The sequence below is a fragment of the Nipponia nippon genome, unplaced genomic scaffold (assembly GCF_047370975.1).
Source record: "Nipponia nippon isolate SJK-2023a ecotype South Korea unplaced genomic scaffold, ASM4737097v1 scaffold_8, whole genome shotgun sequence".
Classification (NCBI taxonomy): domain Eukaryota; kingdom Metazoa; phylum Chordata; class Aves; order Pelecaniformes; family Threskiornithidae; genus Nipponia; species Nipponia nippon.
In genome coordinates this window covers 48,118,306-48,140,920 of record NW_028262402.1, presented here as the reverse complement: position 1 = coordinate 48,140,920, position 22,615 = coordinate 48,118,306, and the positions used below count along the sequence as shown (strand labels likewise).

Genomic DNA, 22,615 nt, shown 5'->3' with positions numbered 1-22,615 from the left:
TTCACATCTGTGGGCAAATGCTGCAAAAGTAAATATTAAAATGTGCCAATTTATAAGGTCTGGACCTTATCATTCCTTCCCTCCAGCAACACGGATTAAGGAGAACTGAAAGAAGACCAAAGCATCTGAAGTCCCTCTGGCACTCCCCTAAGAAAGCCCTTCCTTATATAATCTAAAAAGCACAGGAAAATTTAAAAAGCAACCCTACTGACCAACTTTACTTGACCCTGCTTTCTTAAGCAACAAATGCACTCTGAAGGAAAAAAACAAAACCAAACAAAACTCTACACAATGCTTTGAACAAAACACAAAACCAAATGAGTTTATGTGACAGCCATTTACATAAACAATTATCTGGTGCTCTTTTGCCAAGTTGTTCCAATTACTACTAAATATTCTACTTGTTACAATCAAGCTTTTCAACAGAGGAAGTCCTGTTTTAGTTCTGTCCTCTCACACTTCAATTTAACTACACTTTCTTCATCCTGCAGATGCAAAAGAAACAAAAGTGCATTCTCTTCGCAATGGCAAAGAGCAGGGCAGAATAATAAGGAACTAGAGCCGTATATGCCTCTTAAAAACTCCTTTATCTCTGCGATGAATAGTTTACATTTCAGTTGCAAAAGAAAAATCCCAGCCAGCAATCATTTATAATTAATATGACTCTAGAAAGACTTCTATATCTTAAAGACATCTTGATTTAAAAGTATTTTTCAAATGGTTCTTTCTACTTAAGAAATTGTAAAAGTTTACTGTTAACATGTCAACTCAAAACGGCAATTGCAATCACTCTGTACATTAATAACATATTTATCTCTTGGAAACTGTTTGGGACATATGGCATGTTATCCTTTAGATAAAATTTAAGAACTGAAAATTAACAGAACTGACTTAAATCAGAATTTTGCTTTAGTAATAACAGGTAGAAGTTACACTGCTAAAAAAAAATAACTGGTAGGAATGATTATTCATATCAGGAAATACATCAAACAAGCAGATATCTAACATGAGGCAAATAAAGATCAAAAGCCCTTTTCTTGGGAATAATCTGTACCAGAGCTGTCAGAGGTTTATCATTCCTGCCTGGCTCATGTAGCATTTCTCCTCTCTGTGATCTTGCAAGAAAACTCCATACAACTCCCTTTCTTCTAGTCAAGTTCTCAGATAAGATTTGCTTCATGATGCATCCAGTTTATCGAAGGCTCAGGCAGGGCTGAAATGTACCTGCTTGCAGGTTAAAAGCTCAGCATGTGTCTGGAGTTTGGCTTTAGAAAATATTTTTCTCAGAATAGGTGGACAAATGCCATCTATACATCAAGAAACACCTTGTGAAAACCTACTATATGTAGCACTTATGCTAAAACCTGCCAACTTTCATCAAAAATTCACACAGTTCTGATGCAAAATCATCTGTCCAGACTTTGCCTGGAAAGCTTGTGAATATTTTATCTTCAGTCTCTCCCCGAGCCTGCACTGAATTTCAATCTTATCAGGAAAATCAAATCTGGGTGTGTTTTACATAGTCTAGGCATGGACATTTCCCATAGGTCTCAAATTCACTTTTTCTAGTCCAATGTAAGTCTCAAAAACAAGTTGCCCCAGCAGTCTCATCAGTGAAAAGAATTCTGCAGAATTTATCTGGGAAAAATAAAACAAAAAAAAGCTCAGAGAATGGTAATACTCTCAAATAGGATCCAAACATTTAGTGAACACCAGGTAACTACAACTCTCTTTTATAGTTCTGAGACGTGCTTTGTCTTCTCTTACTGTACTGATCTGCATTTTGCATACAGCATGATGTCCACCAGTGTTATTTTGAGCTCTCTCAGCTTTACATATATCCAAGTGAACGTACAGGGTGGAGCACTAGGAACACAGGGTCAATTATTTGTATATATGCCAGTATTTGTAAAACATTAAACACTAAACCATTTGCTCCCTGTATTCTGGGACCACAGAGAGAGGTAATGGAAGGCCATCCAAATTAGACAGTCTTAAAGAATGTCCTACTGCGGACAAAGATTCAGCACCAATTGGCTAAACCTTGTGTGACTGTTACATAGGCATCTGAATTATTAATAATCAAAATGACACTTCTGACAGTAATTATTTCAGAACAAATGTTCATACCTTGCAAAAGATTGCTAGGCAGACCTGGCATAGTACTACATGTTCCAGAAGAATTCACTTCCCTGGAACAATTATTAATGCCTCAAAATTAAAAAGACATAAATAAGTGGGTTAGTATACCATGAAGTCGTCAAAGAAGGGCTATAGTTTAACTTTTGGAGCTCTGTAAAGATAGAAGATGTGCCAAGTGTTTTCCATCTCTGCATCTTCCCTCTCTAAAAACTGCCGTCAAACCCCAAGTTCTACCTCTTCAGCTGCTGGTCTATCAGATTTAGTATCAATTAAAGTAGTTTTTCAGTTCATAAAGGTAGCCTTGAGAAAAACACAGTTGCAGAACGCTTTGAAGTCACCAAAAGCTGTAATTGCTAGGTGGTGGTATTATTGTTGTATAAATTATGATAAGGCTTGACATTTCAGGCATGGGCTAGAAATCCTTTTCTCTCCTAACACTTAAATTCATTCTCAGTCCTTCTCTTTTTATCATTTAAACATTACACAGACGGTTGCTCAGAGGTCAGGGTAACTGAGACAGCTCTAAGTCCTGGGACAAGGACACAGAAGAATTGAGAAATAACTCCTTTGTTTCTTACGTCTTCCTGCTCCCACATCATCTTCCTTTGCTTCATGTGACTGCTTAAAGCTGCTGTTAGCCCTTTGTAATCTGGGCAATAGAATCACTATCACATGAACTTAGGGAAAGAAAGAGAAAGGCAGAAGAGAGGGGCAAATCCCCCAAAACATGTTTTGGTGGCCTTACCTGTTAGAAGGAGCTTTTCCTTTGGCTTTAATGTAGTTTAAAAGTCAAACCAATACACTTACAAAGCAACACTAAACACTAAAGCAACCTGGATAGCCTGGTTCCTCGTGGAACAAACTGGTCTGGCTCTGTAACATCCACAGCACTGGTGGTGTTCACTTTATTACCACGAAGCAGCACACTCGCCATGGCAAAAAGGAAACTGCCCTATCTATTCTTGTGCATGGTCTGCCTGCTAACTCAAATAAAATTGCAATAAAGGTCAAGAGGCCAGCTGTTCTGCCCCTAGCAACAGAGGAGGGCAGGCATGAGGGGTGAAAAAGACAGAGGAAACTGTAAAATGAGTGGTGCATGGAAGCATCTACATTTGCAACAGATTCGTTCTTTTCTGGTATATCCAAAAAGCTTTGAGTGAAGATTAGGTTTAATGAACTCATTTCCTTGATTCATGAAATATAATTACTGAAGTATTTTTTCTATGTAATAGGAAAACAGACTTTCCTTTCCAGATTCAGCTGATTTAAAATTTGTTCACTGTATGGCTTTGGGCAGAATCAGAAGCAAAATTACCTGAACAGCACCAACATGCTGTGTTACCTGAGAGTGTGATCAAACAGATGAAAATCTCCATATTCCATGTCCCCTCAAAGAAAATCTTACAAATTTTAATAGCAAAGGCAAAACTTTATATGATTTCTCTGGACCATACTGTATGTTTTAATAGCTAACCAGAGCCATGCTAAAAGACCCAGTGCTTCAAAAATAAACAAAGAGGCAGTAATTCTCTAGCAAACTGCACTTGTGCTTAGGGTTGCAAGAGCATCTTGACAGATTTTTGGACACAAGGACTTCTGGGTTATTGATTTCAGCTCCCTGCTCTTGGACAAACTCACACCATAAACAACCACTTTATATAACCACTATATATATACAATCATATACAATCATAATCCTTTCATATGCCAACCACAGTCCACCTGAAAATCAGTTTGTTTTTTTCTTCTGCTACTTGCCATTCAAAAATTGTTTCAGAAATTCAGTCTTTGATTATCAAGACACTCTTTATCCCAATGATTTTTCTTTTAATTGGCGTGCCTTTTTGGACAAAAACACAAAGAAGCAACTCCTGCCCCAAAATCTTTGCTTGGCTGCTGTTAATCTAATGATTCTGTAGCTAACTAGCACGTAGTTCACTAGTCTTTGGCAAAAGTAATTGCAGCATTTGTGATTCACTGCATCCCGTTTAAAGACTAGCTGATATAGACTGCATAGGTCTATGACAACACCAATTTAATGCTGTTGCAATTCACGTAATGAATAATAACATACTGTAAACAGAGCGAGTTAGTCCACATTCAGAACAATTCAGATTATTCGCTACACTATTCCCAGGGCACTTATCCTGCAACAGCAGTACAACCACGTTGTTGAAGGACGCACTGGATTTACAAACAAAACAATTCAAAACAACTCTGCATAATGAGTCATTTCTTTCTCGGTCTTCATATATGACTTCCTGTTTGCGTCTTATCCAAGTTTGATAATATATCCAGGTAGCTAGACAAAGGACAAGAAGATACTAACCATGTGTTGGGATCTGCAAATAATGAATAATGAGTTCATCTATAAAATGAAGCTATAAATGAGCCTAAAGGTCAATAAACCTTTTTTGTACTTCGTGCCTGTTGAAGATATCTCTAGATTTTCCATCGGTGTTAAAACTTAGCACAGCCAATAACTCTATTAGCTTTAGAAAAAGATACACACCCATGCATAAAGGTTCAAGACTTCAGATATCAGTTTGTCATTTGTTATAATGAACTGCATTTCCTGGAATTGCTAGTTGGATGCCTATTTGACTGGTTAAACCCAAAGAAATAGTCTTTTTAGGAAATATTCCAAGTTAGCTGGAAAGCAAATTTCTCAGGAATGCACAGTGATGAGGCGCATCCCCAATGACAAGGAACATCAACAGACTCGTCTTCCATTCTAAGGGGAACATTCCAGTTTTAGAAAAGCATTGAGCATTGCTTTCAAGACTTTGTTTTAGAACTAGATTGCACCATCACTATGAATTACGTAATTTTAAAATGCTTACATTGAATTGTTTTTAATAAACTTTGCACAGAGCACGATGGTCATTTTTCTTTATTGCTCCTGACTTTCACTCCTGTTGATACTGACTTAGAGGAAGAACTGAACTACTCATGGACAAAAAGTAGCCACTCCTTATCTCCCAGGTGACCATGAAGCTGCTTCTGCTAATTTCTTTCAATGGATCGTTCAACAGCCAGAAGCCACTGCTATTCACATTTATCTATGACCTTGAACTTCTAATTATTGGCATATTTTACTGCTTTCCCTTGGACTCTTATGTTGTTGATCAGGCAGTTTCCTATGCTTAATTTATTCTATGTGGAAAGTATTACCAATTAATTGTATGAAAGACGCTACTAAAACAAGATTTGGGTGACCCTTACAGTCATGAGTAGCTACTGTTTGGCCTACATATAAATTGGAACAAAAGGTCCTTATGAGCCTTGCTTCTGTCTGCTTACAAGAATGCTCTTACGGAAGCTCTAATGTTTCTGAATAAGAATACATACTTAAAGGCAATAAGGCCTGAAAATCAGCTCTTCCCGTAAGACTCATGCAGAGTTACACAGCACTGAAGCACAACAAAGTATGAGGAGATCTTCACTTGAGCACCACTCACTCGAATGGCTCCCTTGGGCCAAAATTAAAAGGCACAGCTTTGAGCAGCCCCAACAGTGCTTCAAAGTATGTCAGGCTTTCTGTTGGGTATCAAATCAAAGTAGGGCCTACAGCTAGCACTCTCACAGTAGTTGAACCTGGATGAAATTGAGCACTGTTACAGATCTTTGTCCAAATTTTATTCTGGACAAGGTTTCATCATAGAACAGCCCAGGTTGAAAGGGACCTTGAAAGATCATCTGGTCCAACCTTTTGTGGAAAAGGAGTTATGGTCATCCACAGAAGTATAGCACCTCTAATGCGAATGATTAATTCTGTCCATTTCAAGTGAACAGTTGTTTGTAGAAGAAATGTACTTGTATATATTGTCTTTACAATATGTCTCAGTTAAAGCTTAACTCAAAAAGTGCCCCAATGTCATACTGGTGTTTCAGGACAATATGCATGTTTCAGCATGCATATTGGAAGGTGTAGTTTAGATTTCTGCTTATCTGTGGAAGATTCACCATCAGCAGTTACACTGTCAAAGAGAATAGAAGCAAATTAGAAAAACTTGAAAACTGCTGAAAAGTTGGCTGATTAATTTTGGAAGAGGCTTTGTCTGAAAGGAAAGGGGAAAAAAAAGGGATGCTGATAGGAGGCAAACTCAAGCTAGTTACCACAATGATTCCACAAAATGGCACTGTAACTTCCAATATAAATGAGTTGTCTATTAAGACACAGAAATTTATTTCTTGTGAAAAAGAGCCAAAAGGATGCCTCAAGGTAGTTTTGCCTTTTGTTTCAGGTATTGACTGGAATTGTCACCAGGAAAAAACATGGAGCAATGCAAAGCATTCATCTTCCACTTGTTTATGTAAACAATGAAAAGAAGGTACTGGAAGGAGGTGGTCCAATGAGCAGAAGCAACGAAGCATCTACTTAAGCAGCCAATCGTCAAATACTTTGTGTCTTGGTTTATCGTATAAAAAGTATGGAAGAGAGTTTTTCCTGATCAGCTGTTCCACGCAGAGTGCAATGACACAGAAGCTACATGTAGTCATCTACCCAATTACAAAGATCAATTACACTTAAAGAAAAATAAGCATTTATCCCAAATATAACAATTTCCTTAAATACTATATAAGGCATATACTTTACATACTTCTTTATGTCAGTGCTCTTTGAATAACTGGTCACTTATGAATATCTTGACTATGCGCCTATTATGGAAAGCAAATAGGAAACAAATCTGTCACAGTTCTTCTAGACATACACGTGTCAGTATGAATCTCAAAGCAAACTAAGCAATAAAGGAATTACAATAGCAGGAAAACTATCACCCCTCCCCAGCAATGCTGTTTTCTGAAAAAGGAGTTTGCTATTCACACCCTTCTCCATATTCCACTGAAGGTTATCTAATGTGCTCCTGAGAAATTGTTAGTTATTTTTGTACTAACATGAGGATCTCCTGAAATCAAATTTATGTACTCCCTTGAAATCCACCATCTGCCTGTGGGATACAATCTATGACCTTGCAGGTCCTAATGCCCTCATGTTGTTGGCAATGTATCCAGCCAGGGCAAGGAAAGAGGAGCAGTAGGAACTGGGCAATACTATACAATGAGAAACCAAAGAAGGAATTTATTGCATTAATCAAGATGAAACTGCTCTTTGTCCCAGATTTTGTGCACGTGGCAAGAGATGAGGAGGGTATTTACAGTACTATGTATTTCCTGAGGCAGTCTGGATATTAAAATGGCTGTTTGCACTGCATGAATGCAGGAAAGTCACTGCCACAAGTTTCAAGGCAATGATTTTTCCACTCCTGGTATTATCTGTTCACCAGTGAATATCCTGGATAAACAGCCAAAAATGTAACAATCTGACAGGCTCTGGTACATGTATAGAAAAAAATCTTCCAGCTTTTTTTTCTGTCCCTAGGAGTAACACACCCTTTTGGTGTCTAGAATAAAAGACCAGACTCTGAAAGCCCTGAGGCAGTGATAAGCCCTACTGGCCCTGCCCAGTCTCCACTGAGGATCCCCTGCTGCACCCTGCCCATGGGCTCACACAGCCCATTTCAGCCTACCCTAGGGGTGTTAGTCCCTGGCTGAGCTATGCGGTAGGAGTGCTTGTCTCCAGACTCATGTCTGGCTCTGCTGCCTGGGTGGACCTCAGACCTGTGCTATAGGTAGCTTCTCTCCTGAAGGACTCCTTGGATGCACATCATAGCTTGCCTCCAGCTCTGACTTTGACCCTGTCTCATGGATGGACCCACACTGTTGCCTTGTCTCCAGCCCTGTCTCTGGTCCCATCTCCTGCGGCTCCAGACGGACCCTGAACCTGACCCATCACTTACCTTGTCTGGGATGGTCAATGAAGCTTGTTACCAGAGCCTTGCTCTGCCTGCTCCACTTCCCTGCTGTGGGCACTGCCTGCACTGTCGCTGCTCTGGGTGCCTGGCTCCTATCACCTTGTGCAGCAGCCCTGTTCTTGCTGCTCCCTGGACACAGTCTGTGTTGCTGGTGAGGTCACTAGACCTTGCAGTGGACTTTATGCACCTCTCTCAAGCAAATCCATGCAAAACAGAGATGAAATGTAACAGTAGGGCAGCACATTCCTCATTTTCTGAGGATAGCCTCTGCTCCCTCAATCTAGTCTGTTCACAAGTGGAAGATTCACTGAGAACATTTGCTATTTTCCACTCATTTAAAAAAACAAGTGTTAAATACTGCGCATTGATCGTAGCTTACTTTAGGAGACACAAAAGGCTAAACTCTGCCAGCATGTCATTTCTCTCATGTTGCATACCTTGTAACAAGTAGAACAATCCGTTGATGCAAAAAGGATTCTATTTTGAAATGGCATGTTCTCATTTGTAATTAAATAGTCAAAAGTTTAGCTAGATGAATGCTGCAAGTATATGCTCTATTGTTTTCTAGTATTTTGGGGGGGGGATTTGTTAGACAGGAACCATGTTCAGATCACAATTTTTGTGTCACATATCACAAGGTTACTGTAAGTCCGCTGCAAACCTCTAAAACGAACTCTTAGTCTGTCTCTTACCATGACTTATTTTCCTTTCATCTATGCCTTGCCTACATGGCACAGAGAACCATATTTAAAATGGTCAGCTTAATTGCAACTGATAAACAATTTGTGCTGTAACAGAAGTTGACATAGCTCTGGTGCATTGACCTTGGCTGGCTGCCAGGTGCCCACCAAGCCGCTCTATCACTCCCCCTCCATTCTTCACTGACATTGGTGTCTGCATAGTTGTTTCTCCCACTTATTCTCATTCCTCCCTCCCTGCTGCTGCTGCATGCGTTTTTTACCCTTCTTAAGTATGTTATCACAGAGGGGCTATGAGCATTGCTGATTGGCTCAGCTTTGGCCAGTGGTGGGTCCATCTAAGAGCCAAATGGAACTCGCTTTGTTCGACATGGGGGCAGCTTCTGGTGTCTTCTCACAGAAGCAACCCCTCCAGCCCCACTGCCACCAAAACCTTGCCAAATAAACCCAATACAGTAGCAACTGAGAATGGAGTTGTAGCAGTGTTCTTCCTTGGTCAAAATACATTTATGACCCTGCTAGCTGGCTAAACCCAGATGCACAGAAAAAGAATAAAATTGCTAAAAAACAGTCCTTTACTCTGTTGGAGGCTTAACATTATAAGTATTCTATCCAAGGAGTTACTGAGGATGCAAACTATTACTTTAAGAAAAAGCAAATAAAATCAATAGATCATATCTGCAGGAATGGAGTCTGCAACATTTCTGGAAAAACTGAAGCACTTTTCATGACTGATAGACAATTGTTGAACAGCGTAAGAAGAAACTCGCTAAATTTATGGTGGGAATCTGGTGAAAAAACAATGCCAAACATTTACCTAGGGTTCAAATGCATTTGTCAGCTTTTATGTTTTGGGAAATTTGCATTTACATTCCAGTCATGAATACACAACTACATGGGACTTCAAACTACAGGGTTTTGATTTACGACAAGCCAAATGCTTATCCTCTCTTCCATGAAACATCCTTAGTCCTCTCTTGTTGTGTATCACAGCATGAAGGTGTTTTACTGCGAAAAATCTGAGAGTTCAAAATGTGATTTATATTACGAATCGTTTTATGCATCTGCTGGACTATACTGCAACTTGCTTTCAACCTTTACTCTTCCTAGGAAAGAGTCTGGTTATGATACAAGATAATTCTCAGACAGCTGCAAGTCTTTCCCTTACAAGGAATCCCTACATTGTTTAGACTCTGGCATGCAATTTCCTAACTGTACTCTCATAGTGAGGAATCCCTGGGATGCTGTAACTAAGTGATCCCCAAATAAGTTGCTTGAAAAAGAATTATCTTTTTTTTACTGTTGTTCTATAACTCAGATTACAACATTTGAAAAAAAAATGAGTGAAAATTTAAAAGTAGCATGGCTTCTCTTAATAGACTAAAAGTCATTGCCCAGCATTTATCACCAGGCTTCTCAGCCCTTGACATTCCTGTTGTGTTAGATATTACACAAACACACATTAAATCTGCTGGTCCTGCCTCAAAACATGTACAGTCACATGATTAGGAAAATCATGCACAAACACAGTAAACAGGGATCAAAGTGCTGAGTGTTCCTTCTGATTAAAGATGAAAACCTGTAGTCATTGCTATTGCAGAGGAAGTGCATTACTTATTGACTTATTACAATTCTATTGCATTACCTGTGGTTCCTTATTGTGTTGGCTAGGATCCTTTTCATAGCTCTCTGCGTAGATCCGGAGAGTAGCTCTCACATGGCTAGAAGCACTCATTCTGAAGATAAGCCTGGAAGCATCTGAAAAAATAATCCGCAGCCCCTATGGGAGAAGAATGATCAGCATATATGGAAGGTGGCAGTACCTTTACAAATCACAGTTCCCTGCTTTAAAATAAGAAGTGAAAGAAAGAGTCATTTGGATGCAATTCCTCTTTCCCTGTACCTTTGGACTACTCATTTATTACTCTTTCCCCCCCTTTAAAGACTGGAAATGATCTTGTGTATTCCCTCCCAGTCCTCATAACAAGGACTCTCTTACTGCTGTTTTTATTTTCTTTAGCTGATTTGTTCTTGTTCTGTGTGGCAGAGCACAAAATCAACGGCTGGAGAAATAGTTATAAGATCAGCAAGGATCAGTGGCCTAAGAAATAGCTACAGGATCCCAGGATTAAAAATCAGTTGTGAGTAGTGAATACAAAAGACAGGATCAGGTGCTACCCCTCAAAGACCATGCATCAATATCTGATTACAAGAATTTCAACAAGAGTCTGTAGTACAACTTGGGAAACTTAAGGTGTTAATTACTTTCAAGTACACTAATTAACACACGTTAACTGTGTGTAGAATAAAAAGGATTAATTATTCATTAACTGTGAATTTGCTCTTTGCTTCCACCTTCACCTCTTTTTTTCTTTCCTTCACCCCCCTTTCATACTGTATATATGAATACATTCTTCTACAGAACACCTACTTGGATCCAGAGTCGACAGACTTTCTGTACAAGAAGGCCATTAAGGCCAAAGGACTAAATTGGACAGTTAAAGAGTTGTAGTGTTTCAATACTGTACCAAGTCTGCACTAACACGCAGTCTGTAAATGGTACCCTTAGGCTAAGTGCCACCACTGCTATGCCACTGAACTTTATTTCCCCTTTTAGTCCTGCTGTTGGTAAATGCCCACTGCATAAACTGAGATCCTTGCTACTTTTGTTTAAGGGGCAGTACACCATTAAAAAATGAGAGAAGAGAATTAAGAGAGACGCATTTTATTCTTCCAGTTTTATCAGCAGCTTGAGAAGACACTGATGTTAGGAACACAGTGCTCCAATATTCTAAACTATAAGTAGAAACCTTTCTTTCCTCAGGTATATGCCAAAACATCTTCAGCACCCACCTCTCTGGGCAACCTGTTCCGGTGTTTCACCACCCTCATTGTAAAAAATGTCTTCCTTATATCTAGTCTGAATCTACCCTCCTTTAGTTTAAAACCATTGCCCCTTGTCCTGTCACCACAGGCCCTGAGAAAAAGTTTGTCCCCATCTTTCTCACAAGCCCCCTTTAAGTATTGAAAGGCTGCAATAAGGTCTTCCCAGAGCCTCCTCTCCTCCGGGCTGAACAACCCCAGCTCTCTCAGCCCGTCCTCATAGGAGAGGTGTTCCAGCCCTCTGATCATTTTTGTTGCCCTCCTCTGGACCCAGTCCAACAGGTCCATGTCTTTCCTGTGTAATGCCCATTAACACTAGAAAATATACAACAGGAAAATATCCCACATGGATAAAGGGTTAGATTAGATGGCTTAAGCGGTATTTTCCATCTCTAGCTTTGGTGATACCATGAAACTTTTTTTAGCTGCTAGTATGGTATTATATATTAATTTTAACATGTATCGGCAATTTACCTAGTAGTCTCAATATGTACAGCGTAAGTGACAAATAGCAATAGTTTACATTCAGAAGATTGAGCTTTACAGCATGTTTTTCTAATATTTGCTATTAAGCCAACTTTGTAATAAGATGGTTCAACTGATGCTGATGGGAGTTTTGCCATTGATTCCAACGGAAACAAGATTTCATCTTGGGATGCCTAGACTTATACCAGCAGTTTGTTATGACCTGATCCTGTGAGCAAGGAATTGTCTCTTGCTGATTTCTCATTACACTTAACTTTATGACAGCGAAAAGAAAGAAGATAAATTGAAGAGTTTTGCATTTCTGGGTATAGCTTGTTTCGAATGGTTGCCAAACCCAGGACCAGCAGCTTGAAGCATAGAACGTTAATGTCAATCAGCTTTAAGAGAGGAGGAAGGGAGTCTAACATATCTGCACAAAATGAAAGCACAAACATGTTAGTGTCTTCCTCTTCAAAGACTAAATGGGCATTTTACATGCTGCTGCCAGGCCTAGCAGCTCCCACAAAGACATGACTAGCAAGACCACTTAAATACTCTTCCACATATTCCATGTTTATCTGGCAATAATAACCATTACACATTGCTACTTGGTTTAGCACATCTGAAGTCTCACCACTCATTAAATTATGATCTTTATTAATGGCACTTAGGATGTTTATGCAACGTATATAGATACATGACCAGCATTCAGACAGTTCACTATACTATTTCTGAGCTTATTATTTTATTCCTTTTGCATTTCTCAGGGACACATGACCAACAGTACTGATTTCTACACACGCATGATGAAAGTTAATATTTGTCTGTAAGACTAGGATTCCTGCTATACAGCTGAGAATACTCTGTAAAAGGGAATTACAGAGACACAGTGGCTGTACTCCTTAAAAACAATAATCCTAAGTGCCAGGGAGAAATCATATGCTAGGGAAACAATGGCCTTTGGAGCTGGACTGTCAAAGTCAGCTTTTAAAGTCATGATACTTGCACCTGGAGATGTAGTTTAACTCATTTTTCAGAGAGCCCAGCAGCAAAAAATCTGACTTCTGACTCTCCCTTGGAAACAGTGATTTAAACACTAGCAAAGTTTTTCACTCAGGAAGGCCACAGAAATTAATGACAGCTATTAAATTATTATATTCCTCACTGTTTTCTGGAAATTATACCTAAAAGCTGTGAGTTAGAAATATTTGTTAAAGCAAAAAAACCCAGCCAAAACACTGTTACCAAATAAATATGAAAAAGCATTGCCTGGAAAATAACCTGTGACTCTGCATCTTGTGTAAAGACAAAACCAAACAGTTTTTCCCCACTTGTTAGAGAATACCCAGTCTAACATATAAAAGTTTTCCTTTTTGACATTTTTGAGCTTTTGTGGTCAGCAAGGTCAAAGCAAGCTGGTGAAATCACAAACAGCCTGCCTTACTGTTTTTCATGATGGTATTTTTTCACCTGACATAAGCTCCGTTAAAGCCACATATTTGCTATTTCTTATATAGGAGGTGTCAGCTCCATGAAACATAAAATTTTATATGCAGAACTTATAAACCAACACAAGAGGAAAAGAAAGAAGAGTAACACACTGAAAAGCCCACAGGACAGAATAACTTCCAGTTTTAATAAAACAGGACACACTATTTGTCACTAACAAGAATAATGTTTTCTTATGGGAACAGATAATTTTTTTTTCTGGGAGCAAGCAGATGAAAAGGTTCAGTACTGCTCCCACACTGAACATCTGCAGATATTTATTTTAGGCAAATTGGGCCTGCTAATGGAGATTAATGAGCTGTGTGGAAACTCTGAAACAAAACTATGTTCCATGGTTAACCCACTGGCTTTGAAGCTGATGCGATGGAGAGAGAGCTTCACAGGGATTTCTCACTTTTACATTACAATCCAGTTAAACAGTAATACTGATGTATTAGTATGTACGAAGCAGTCGGAAAACTATATCTACTACCTATCATACCATGTTGTTTCATTTTCAGTGGTTTGGGGCATTTTCCAGTTACCAATTCCATAATTAAATAAATAATAATAAATTAGCATACTACATTAGCAGCAACAAGACTAAGCAGCAAACTTAAAGCAAAATACCTTAGGATTTCAAAAAACATTGTTAAAGCATAACAGCAGGGACTAACACCAGTAGAAAATCTAGCCTAGCAGCAATATATTATACACAGAGACATATACATAGATTAGGAGCACGTAAAATGGCTATACTTCAAAACACTGCGATTATCACCATTTTTATTTGCTCCTCTACGGACCCTTGAGTGTGCCCTAGGCACAGCAGGCCACACTCGCCACTCTGACAGGAAATACCTCATTGCTGACACACAATTGAAATATCATTCTGAACAGAGAAGAACTTTTGCCTTATCTCTGGAGAGTTATCTGAAATAACTTTTTTCCAACTTTTTCAATGCCTGTTTCCTGACTCTTGCTCAAACTGAAATGCAAAAAAACCCCAAGACTACGTGCAGAGCCCTTTGCATCCCAAATCTAACGAAGGAAGGAGAAAACATTAATGAACTTTCAATAACAAAGCTCTAGAGTTTTATTCTGTCACTCTCAGAACGTAAGAAAGCTTAATTAAAGAGCTCAAAGTTAAGCATTATAATGGGCTTCTCATGCTTCTAATTCAAATTTCACACAAAAATGCAACTGGTCCCATTCCTGGCTTGCAGGATTCTCAGGAGCAGCACTGTTATGTGCTCATTTGTGCAAAGGCTAGCACAATAGGACTTTAAAAATTAAAACAGTCTTCAAGAATGGCAGGAAGTTTCATTTTATTTTATGCCTTTTTATTGCACTGTGATAAACAATATTCATGGGTTTCAATAGAATGAATTAGAAGCTACGGTCTGGCCGTACTGTTTGCTGCCTATTTTGTTGTTGCTGTGTTTGTTTTCTGAACCTACTGTTTATTAACACTGATTAATTATTCATGTAGCCAGCTTCTCATTCATGGGACATAGTGCAGTTACACTGAATATAAATCTCACTCCCCTACCTACTGGTGGAACAAAACTTTGAACAGGTTCCTGAAAACATAGCTGGAAAATCTGCATGAAGCTCATGACAGTCAGAAAGAGGCATGTGCATTTACTTGAAGAGCAAGCCACCTGAGGAGAATGGCAGCAGTGAACTGTTGTTTCATTTGCATGGATCAATGTCCTCTCTTATATTACTGTGCTTGGAGAATCCCACTGAGGCTGCAGACACATGGGGCTAGGAATGTGTCCTTGCCAAAAGATGAACTGGTTGAACTGTATTCTCAATAAATACGTGCTTCTCTCTATGAAAAGACAGACATGCTCTCTGGTTTTATGGGCTCACTTTCAAAGTCCATCTGAAAACAGGCCAAGTCATGTTTGTCTGTTTGTGTTACACGGTGATATGATTAGCAATTATATTCCAATTTAGGACAAGGGCTTTGGATGAAAATTATGGGAAAGAAAAGTGCACTGAAAATTCACAAGCTGCTTTTTAAAAGTACAAGGGCCACAAGTCTGCCGTGCCTGTAATTTTCCAGTGGACTTGGCTATGACAATATCCTCATATCTTGTTTCAGCAGTAAAATGCACAAAGAGAGTAGTTCAGTGGCAGGTGGGCTGCTTATATTTTCTGGATGCAATGATGAATGGAAACTATAAAGACTCTGAGCAGAATGGCATGACAATAGTTTTAATGGCTTGTAATACCATTTGCTAGGGTCTGGTCAGGTCAAGTAATTTACAAACCAGAGAAACTAGGACAATAAAAATAAACTGCATAAAATCAGAACACATTTTAATATGAGTCATAGCTCATATTCAAGATGTTTGAATATACATTTGTACCTGGCAAAAGTACACAGTTAGTTTTGAGCACATCATGAATTTCAAAACACTGGAGTCTCAGTTTGAACTGCAGTTCTTGATAGCTAAGGAATCTCATTATGGACACAGCCCAGAAGGAACACAGAACTGGTCATTTGGGCTAGAGAAGTCAAACATGCCCACATATGGCACAATCACCTAAAGTCTTCTGCATGCTGTTGGCTACAACAGATATTGTGCCTTAATTACGCAACCCTGTGGGTCACCAAGAGCAGGAAAATTTAAACTTTTTTTGTAATGTACAGCAAGTGGAGATTTCAGATAGAAAATAGAGAAAGGCAAGACTGTCTTTCTGCACGACACTTTGCATTGTTCAGGAAAGGGAACCCTCCCTATATGTGCATTACTGTCAACAGGGACTCCATCTCCTCCTACATTCTCTGTGACACTACTGCCTCCAGTTACGCACAGCAAGTGCAAGCTCAACCAGAGGTGGATTATCTTATCCAGACTGAGCTACTCTTAAGTAGGAAATGCGGTATCTATCACACCAAATAAAACACCATTCTATAAATAAATGGAGATGCTTGCCAGCTGACCGTTTGAAACAACACTGTTAGAGACAATATGACAGTTGCAAAACTTTGCTACTCCATCACTACAGCCATACCTGTCTTTTGGTCACAGTGCCATCCACAGGATCTATGTACTCAAAGCTGTCTGTTCTTTCCACACTGTAGATATTGTTACCCACAGCAAACTGCTGATGGCTGAACGATTTGTCAGTGATCAAAGCTTCCAGGTCTCTCATTATGAAATATGCTGTTCTGGGTTCCAGTGCTTCATAATCAAACCTTGCACACATATAAAAAAAGTAGAACCAAGAAGTAAGACCTCTACAGCTGAGAAAAGAGTTCTGCTTTCACAGAACTCAGTATACTCACAATTAGCAAGCTACTGCTTACTTCAAAAATCAGAGGTGGACCACTAAAGTACTGATTGCAAATTAAACCAGCACATGCATGCAAGTCCTATGCAATCTGACCATTATGTGTGTGCACCACAGTTCTACACTGGCCACCTGACTCTGAGTCAACAGAAATCACTTGGAAAAGCATGGTTTCTAAAGCAGTGTAGAAAGTGTCATCGATACACAGCTACCTTTCTGAGATTAAGGACACAATCAGTGCAGTGCTCAACAGCCAAGTGAAACAGAGAAAACTTTGCTACAAGTTTTGAGGAACAGCTGTGTGCAAAGACGTTACGGATGTGTGAACTCCTGTGGATTAACTCTGTTCTGAGAGAAAGACAGAGGCAGAAGCTAAGATGTAAATGACAGAATTCACCCTTTTGAGACCTTAATAAAAATGAGTAAATGTTCAGATCTTTGGAGGTGTTCTCCTGAATTAAAAGTAGGCATAGTTCCAGCTCTCACTGAAACACTGTCACATGGAAGCACACACGGAAACAAATGCAGGAGTAAATCTTGCTGGGATTTTAATTTTTTTCGACACCATGTAATAAGCTATGCCTACAGATTCCACAAGCAAATAATTCAAATCTTTCTGCCATTCGATATCAAAAAATTCAATTACTCACATACTAGAAGTGACATATACACACTGCTCCTTCAGTAAGTAAATAACTTCTGCTGCCACTTACTCATCAGAAAAAACCTGCCTACAGAACAGTGGCAATCTGTAGCAGATTTTCATTCTGTGGACACAGCAAATGCACACCTAAATGCAGCTCAGCACAGCTCAACAAGCCATGGTTATAGCAGAATTGTCCTATCAACTGCATAAGTTCCTTGTCTTTTCCTTATTTTTCTCACCTGCAGTAGTAGTGCCGGCCAAATTTTGCCCAGTGATCCCTGACAATCTCCTCCACGCTCTGCTTTCGAGCTGCTAGGATTGAAAGCCACACTAGCACAGCCCATAGTCCATCTTTCTCTCGAAGGTGATCAGACCCTAAAAAGACATACGTAAAGCACATTATTTGGTATCATTGCAAATCAGAAAACAAGGTAAAGAGGCTGGGCAAATGTCTCATTAACTTTGTATGTCACATAACAGTAATCAACAGTACTAACCTCGGCAACTCTGGTATCTTCCAGACGGACAACCAGAACTAATGTTTAAAATGTAATTTATTTATATATGACAAAGTCTGTACTCCTAAGGTTAAATAAAAAGATGTACAAGTATTTGAATAGAAATTGGAAAGTAGGAAAAAAATTTTTAGTCATGATTCCTGCTCACTGACCTACAGGGTGTTTTCACACCTCTGGTACTGTTTTGCAGAACTGGGCTACATATGCAAACCTTTGGCCATGAACCAGAATGTTCTGAGTTATGTGAGTCAAGTTCAACAGCATCTCCTTGTCTCTGCACATGTTCACCTGTCAAGCTGCAGAGAAAGAGTTTTCCCATTCCATGAAAGATGAAGATTTCCAGAATGTTCATGACCTCCCATCAGGACAAAAAATGAGAGCCTGAAAAAATGTTTCTGGAAAAAAAACAAACCAGAGAATAGCACTTTTCCCCCTTTCGATATTTCTCCATACCTCTCAGTGGTAAAGATGTTTGGATGCTCAGATATAAAACCGTTCGTAGGTTAACCTTTATGAAGACAGAAATTGATCCAACAATGGAGACTATGAACAATTTTGGAATACCCCACAGGATTTAGCACACACTCTCAGATATGGGAGGCACAAGTTCAAGTCTATTATCTGAATTCAGAAGAGCACAGACATAATCTTGCACTTCCCATATCCAAAGCCAAAGTGCCAGCTTGGAGTAATAGGCTGCTCTGCAATAGACATGTAATGTATCTTAACCAGAAATATTTCTGTGTAGCTAAGCTTTGCCTGTTAAAACTGGAATGTATCAATCAGCAAAAAGTTTGAACAAAATCAGTATTTTCTAACAAAAGACTGTTTCATGGCAAGTTTCTTGGTCATCTCAGCAAGTGCGCTCTCCTTTTGGATAATTTAGAACAAGCTTCTGTGGCAATATATATCTAACCCAGATTACCAAAAAATCACAAGGAAGCATGCATGAGAATTAAGACGAAGTAAGATCTGAGACATCTGACACTCAGTAGATACTGATGACAACTACATAAGCTAATAGACTCAAGAATCTTGAAGAGACATCAAATACGTGGCCATTGCTCTGGCATAACAGTACTAGATTTGGTTGAAGTTTGCTAGCTGCAACCTTATCACTTTCTGTCTAGTCACACATTACTGAAACCCTGAGTACAACGCAAGTGCAGTAATCCGCAAGTTTTGTTTCCTCCATGAATTACCTACCAACCAGGGAGGCAATCAGTTGGACTATCTTAGAATGTACCCTTAGAACGTACTTAGCAAAATCCTCCAGAGAGGAATCTAAAAAGTCGTAGGTTGAAAACTTGTTTTATGAAATATCCTCCCTCCTCAAACACAAAAATCCTGTGGCAGTAAGAGTGCTTTGCAGTGCTGTGGCTTTACAAAACAGCCTCTAAGGTTTACAGTCATCTGTCAAAATGGCTCTGTTTTGCTACTGGCGGAAGACATGGTTCCCATAATATAAATTGATGCACTGGAGATGTTAATCCTGAGAAAAACTGTCAACAGAAAATTAAAGACATATAAGGAAAACAGCAAGACATGCAGAGAGCCACTGTGATTCCTAGGGTTCAGTCTTGATGTCCATCTTCCAGTCACTGCTGCTGCGTTGGACTTGGAGTCCCTCTTCCTGGGAGACAGCAACAGTCACGGTAGCAGCTGCTACTCATACACATCTGCTAAGAGCCCATCGTCCTGGGTCTGCCACAGCTCTGCCTCCCCCTTAGTCTTCTTGTGTTATGTTCAGCCCTGGGGGTGTAGACCTCCAACACCCCGAATCTAACATTAAGCAGGTTAACTACTACAGAGTTAACTAAATGCAGATTACTATTTCAGCTGGATCTGGAGACCGGCCCTGCTACAGCATCACTGGGGCAGGGGCTGATGGCCCTGGGGGCTGACATGGGGTCCTGGGCTGTGGGCAGGGTGGGGGAGCCCCCGGGGCCTTGGCAGGGCCCTTGTAACAGCAAGCTCACCCCACCATGGCTGTTGCTTTCCTTCTTAACCTGCTTGCCTCTTCTTTCAGCCATTCATCGTTAGCACTGAAAAATTCAATTTCACTTAAAAAGCCATCTCGTTTGCTGATATTGCCAGCAACTTAAACAGCTTAAGTGCCTCAACAGACACCATCAAGAAGTGGAGACATGGTATTGAGCTGAACACCTCAGCAATTTGTTCCAATGTAGACGACCATTTATTCTCCTGTTGTGTAACACTCTGCAGACTGCAGGCCAACGAACTGTACAGTGAAAGGCACAGCATCCATTCAGCAAAATGGCCTATACATCATGATATCAGTGCAACGGTCTGAACTGAACACCAAAGAAGAGATGAGTTTTGATTTAACAAACAGTTCGAGCATGTTTCACTGAACCAAAATGGTCCGGTGAAACACGGACGGAAGAATTTTTGGAAAGCTCTCTGTTGTGCTCTAAGCCTTGTTCTGGCACGGCTTAAGCTCATAAATCTCTACGAAGAGGCATAAGTGTGTACACTTATCATTCTTCTGATCCATTTAGCAGCTTTAGCATGTGCTGTGTCCTTGCGTGTCCTTCAGGAGGACACACAGATTGTTGCTTCTCTCTGGAAAGAGAAAGCATTGGAAGAAAGTAACCCGGAGGCAAAAGTCTGGATGGAAAAGCTGGAAACAACCCAGCTGTTCTGGAACCAAAAGTCACCAATTAAAAACACTAGCCTGATGTGAGTACAGGGACAATAATCCTGTGTGCCCAAGAAGTGCCTCAGTTTGTTATTCTTAATAGGAGGAAAATTGACAACTGGGATTTCTCAGAACTTGTTTATTCCACCTCTTTCTTTCACCAGCATATCCACCAGCTGGGTTACTATATGGACATATGTTGTTCTGTTTAGTGCCCTTCTTTCTTTTAGCAAATGAAAATCTATTACTGCAACTCTGTTAGTCAACTCTGTTTTTCACCTACTGTACAGTTGTCTGTAGGTGTCTTTGCTCTCTCTCTCACTTATTCCTACTGCCCAGCTGACATGGTAGAAACTCTAGGGAGGGAGCTCATTCTGCTGCCTCAGTTCAGCTAACACCATTCTTCTTTGCTTTATAGATCCTGTATCTACTGTCATGGATCTGCAGAGGCAGAGTTGCCCTGTGCAAACGGATCAAGTAAAAGGTGCCCCACAACTGTGTATTCCTGAGATTGCAATACTAATATAATAGTCCTCCTGGCTTGCTGAGGGCTCTCGGCAATTTCAGGATAATTCTCAGTGATATTTTTAATTGAAACATCCAAGGCATTAATGAATTCCAGACTCTGTTTAAGGAGCTGAAGCAGAAAGAGACAACAGAACAGAGGAGTCAACAAATATTTTTCTGATTATCCCACTATATTTAATTTGCCATCATAAGGGAAATTGTAATAACTGCAACTACTTCAACAACTTATTTTTAAGTTAATTTGTCACATATTTCTCCATGTAACAGTAGCAAAAGTTATTTTTTACTACTGCAACAGTCAATTGCTATGTCCAGGCTCAGAGTAAACAATCTGGGAAAAGCTCTCAGAGCATGTTCCCATTCATAAAGAAGTACTCAGTTTAAACAGGCTTAAACTGAAGTAAAGTTTTGAGAGGCAGTAGCCTGAGAAACAACGTAAGATCATGCAAAAATGTTCATATTATGGTTTTTCTGATATTGGAAAGCTGTTGGGCATGCAGGCTGTCTTTTAGATGTCTACCTTATTCTGCATCTGAGATTTCCAATTCTGATAGAGACAGTGAGCCCTGAGGGTCATACGCATGAAGAAAATGTAATTGTTTTTCCCTAAATTAGTCATCTCTGCCTAGCGTATTGCATTCCGTAAATATAATCTTAAAACAAAAATCTGACTGAAGTGAGTATACATACTCACAGTAAATCATTTTGTTTGCACACACTTTGAGTCTTACAAATTTATCATCCAGCAATCTGAAACTTGACAATATTTCAGGCAAATGGAGATTTAGGGGCATTCTGATCTGTTCCTTTATTCAAGTTAATGAGATTATTTTAGATTTGTATTACTGTGACAGATACAACCAAACAGCTCTTCTAAGGCTTTCATTCATTTCAGCAGCAGCACATTTTTGTATTTTCCACTAGTTCTTCTTCTACATAATCTTGCAGGAGAAGGCAGCTGATGTTAATAGCATCTGGAAATTCAGAGATGAAGCATTGAAATTTATGAAAGATGTAGCAATTACTGAAGTGGCTTAAACTGCAGAAAGATAAATCAGCCACACAGCTCTCCTAATCCTGATTAATAGTTTGCTGATGAAATTTAGAAACTAATTGCTGCTGCTGACGCCCTTCTCTGAACTGTGTCCTGGGCATTAGTCATAGAACCAGAAAGCTACTAACCTCATCTGACAAGCTCCCCACACTGCTACAAAAATGGAAGAAGTTTTTAAAGCACTGGTTGAGCTCCAAGATCAGCTGCCAGACAACAAGTCTGGGAAACACAGCCCTATGGGATGTTTTCAAAATCTTTTCTCCTTTTATAGCAGAAAATTTGCTTTTATTTACTTGCCAGAGCAGAATCCCTTATGTTATAAAATCAGGCCTCTGTATTATTTGGAAATTCCAGCTGAGCTGGATTACCTGGGTACACAAGCAATTGGTCTCCAATTGGGCTGTTC

At 39.6% G+C, this 22,615-nt stretch overlaps 1 protein-coding gene across 1 annotated transcript in view; it reads right to left on the bottom strand.

Annotated features, from left to right (window-relative positions):
- Positions 1–22,615, bottom strand: part of PGM5 (phosphoglucomutase 5) — a 75,514-nt gene that overhangs the window by 2,840 nt on the left and 50,059 nt on the right. The window contains exons 8-10 of the mRNA XM_087741611.1: positions 17,687–17,822; positions 16,523–16,706; positions 10,302–10,436 (exon numbers count right to left, since the gene is read on the bottom strand). Coding sequence (XP_087597737.1) covers positions 10,302–10,436; positions 16,523–16,706; positions 17,687–17,822 — 455 coding nt within the window. The remainder of the gene's footprint in view (positions 1–10,301; positions 10,437–16,522; positions 16,707–17,686; positions 17,823–22,615) is intronic.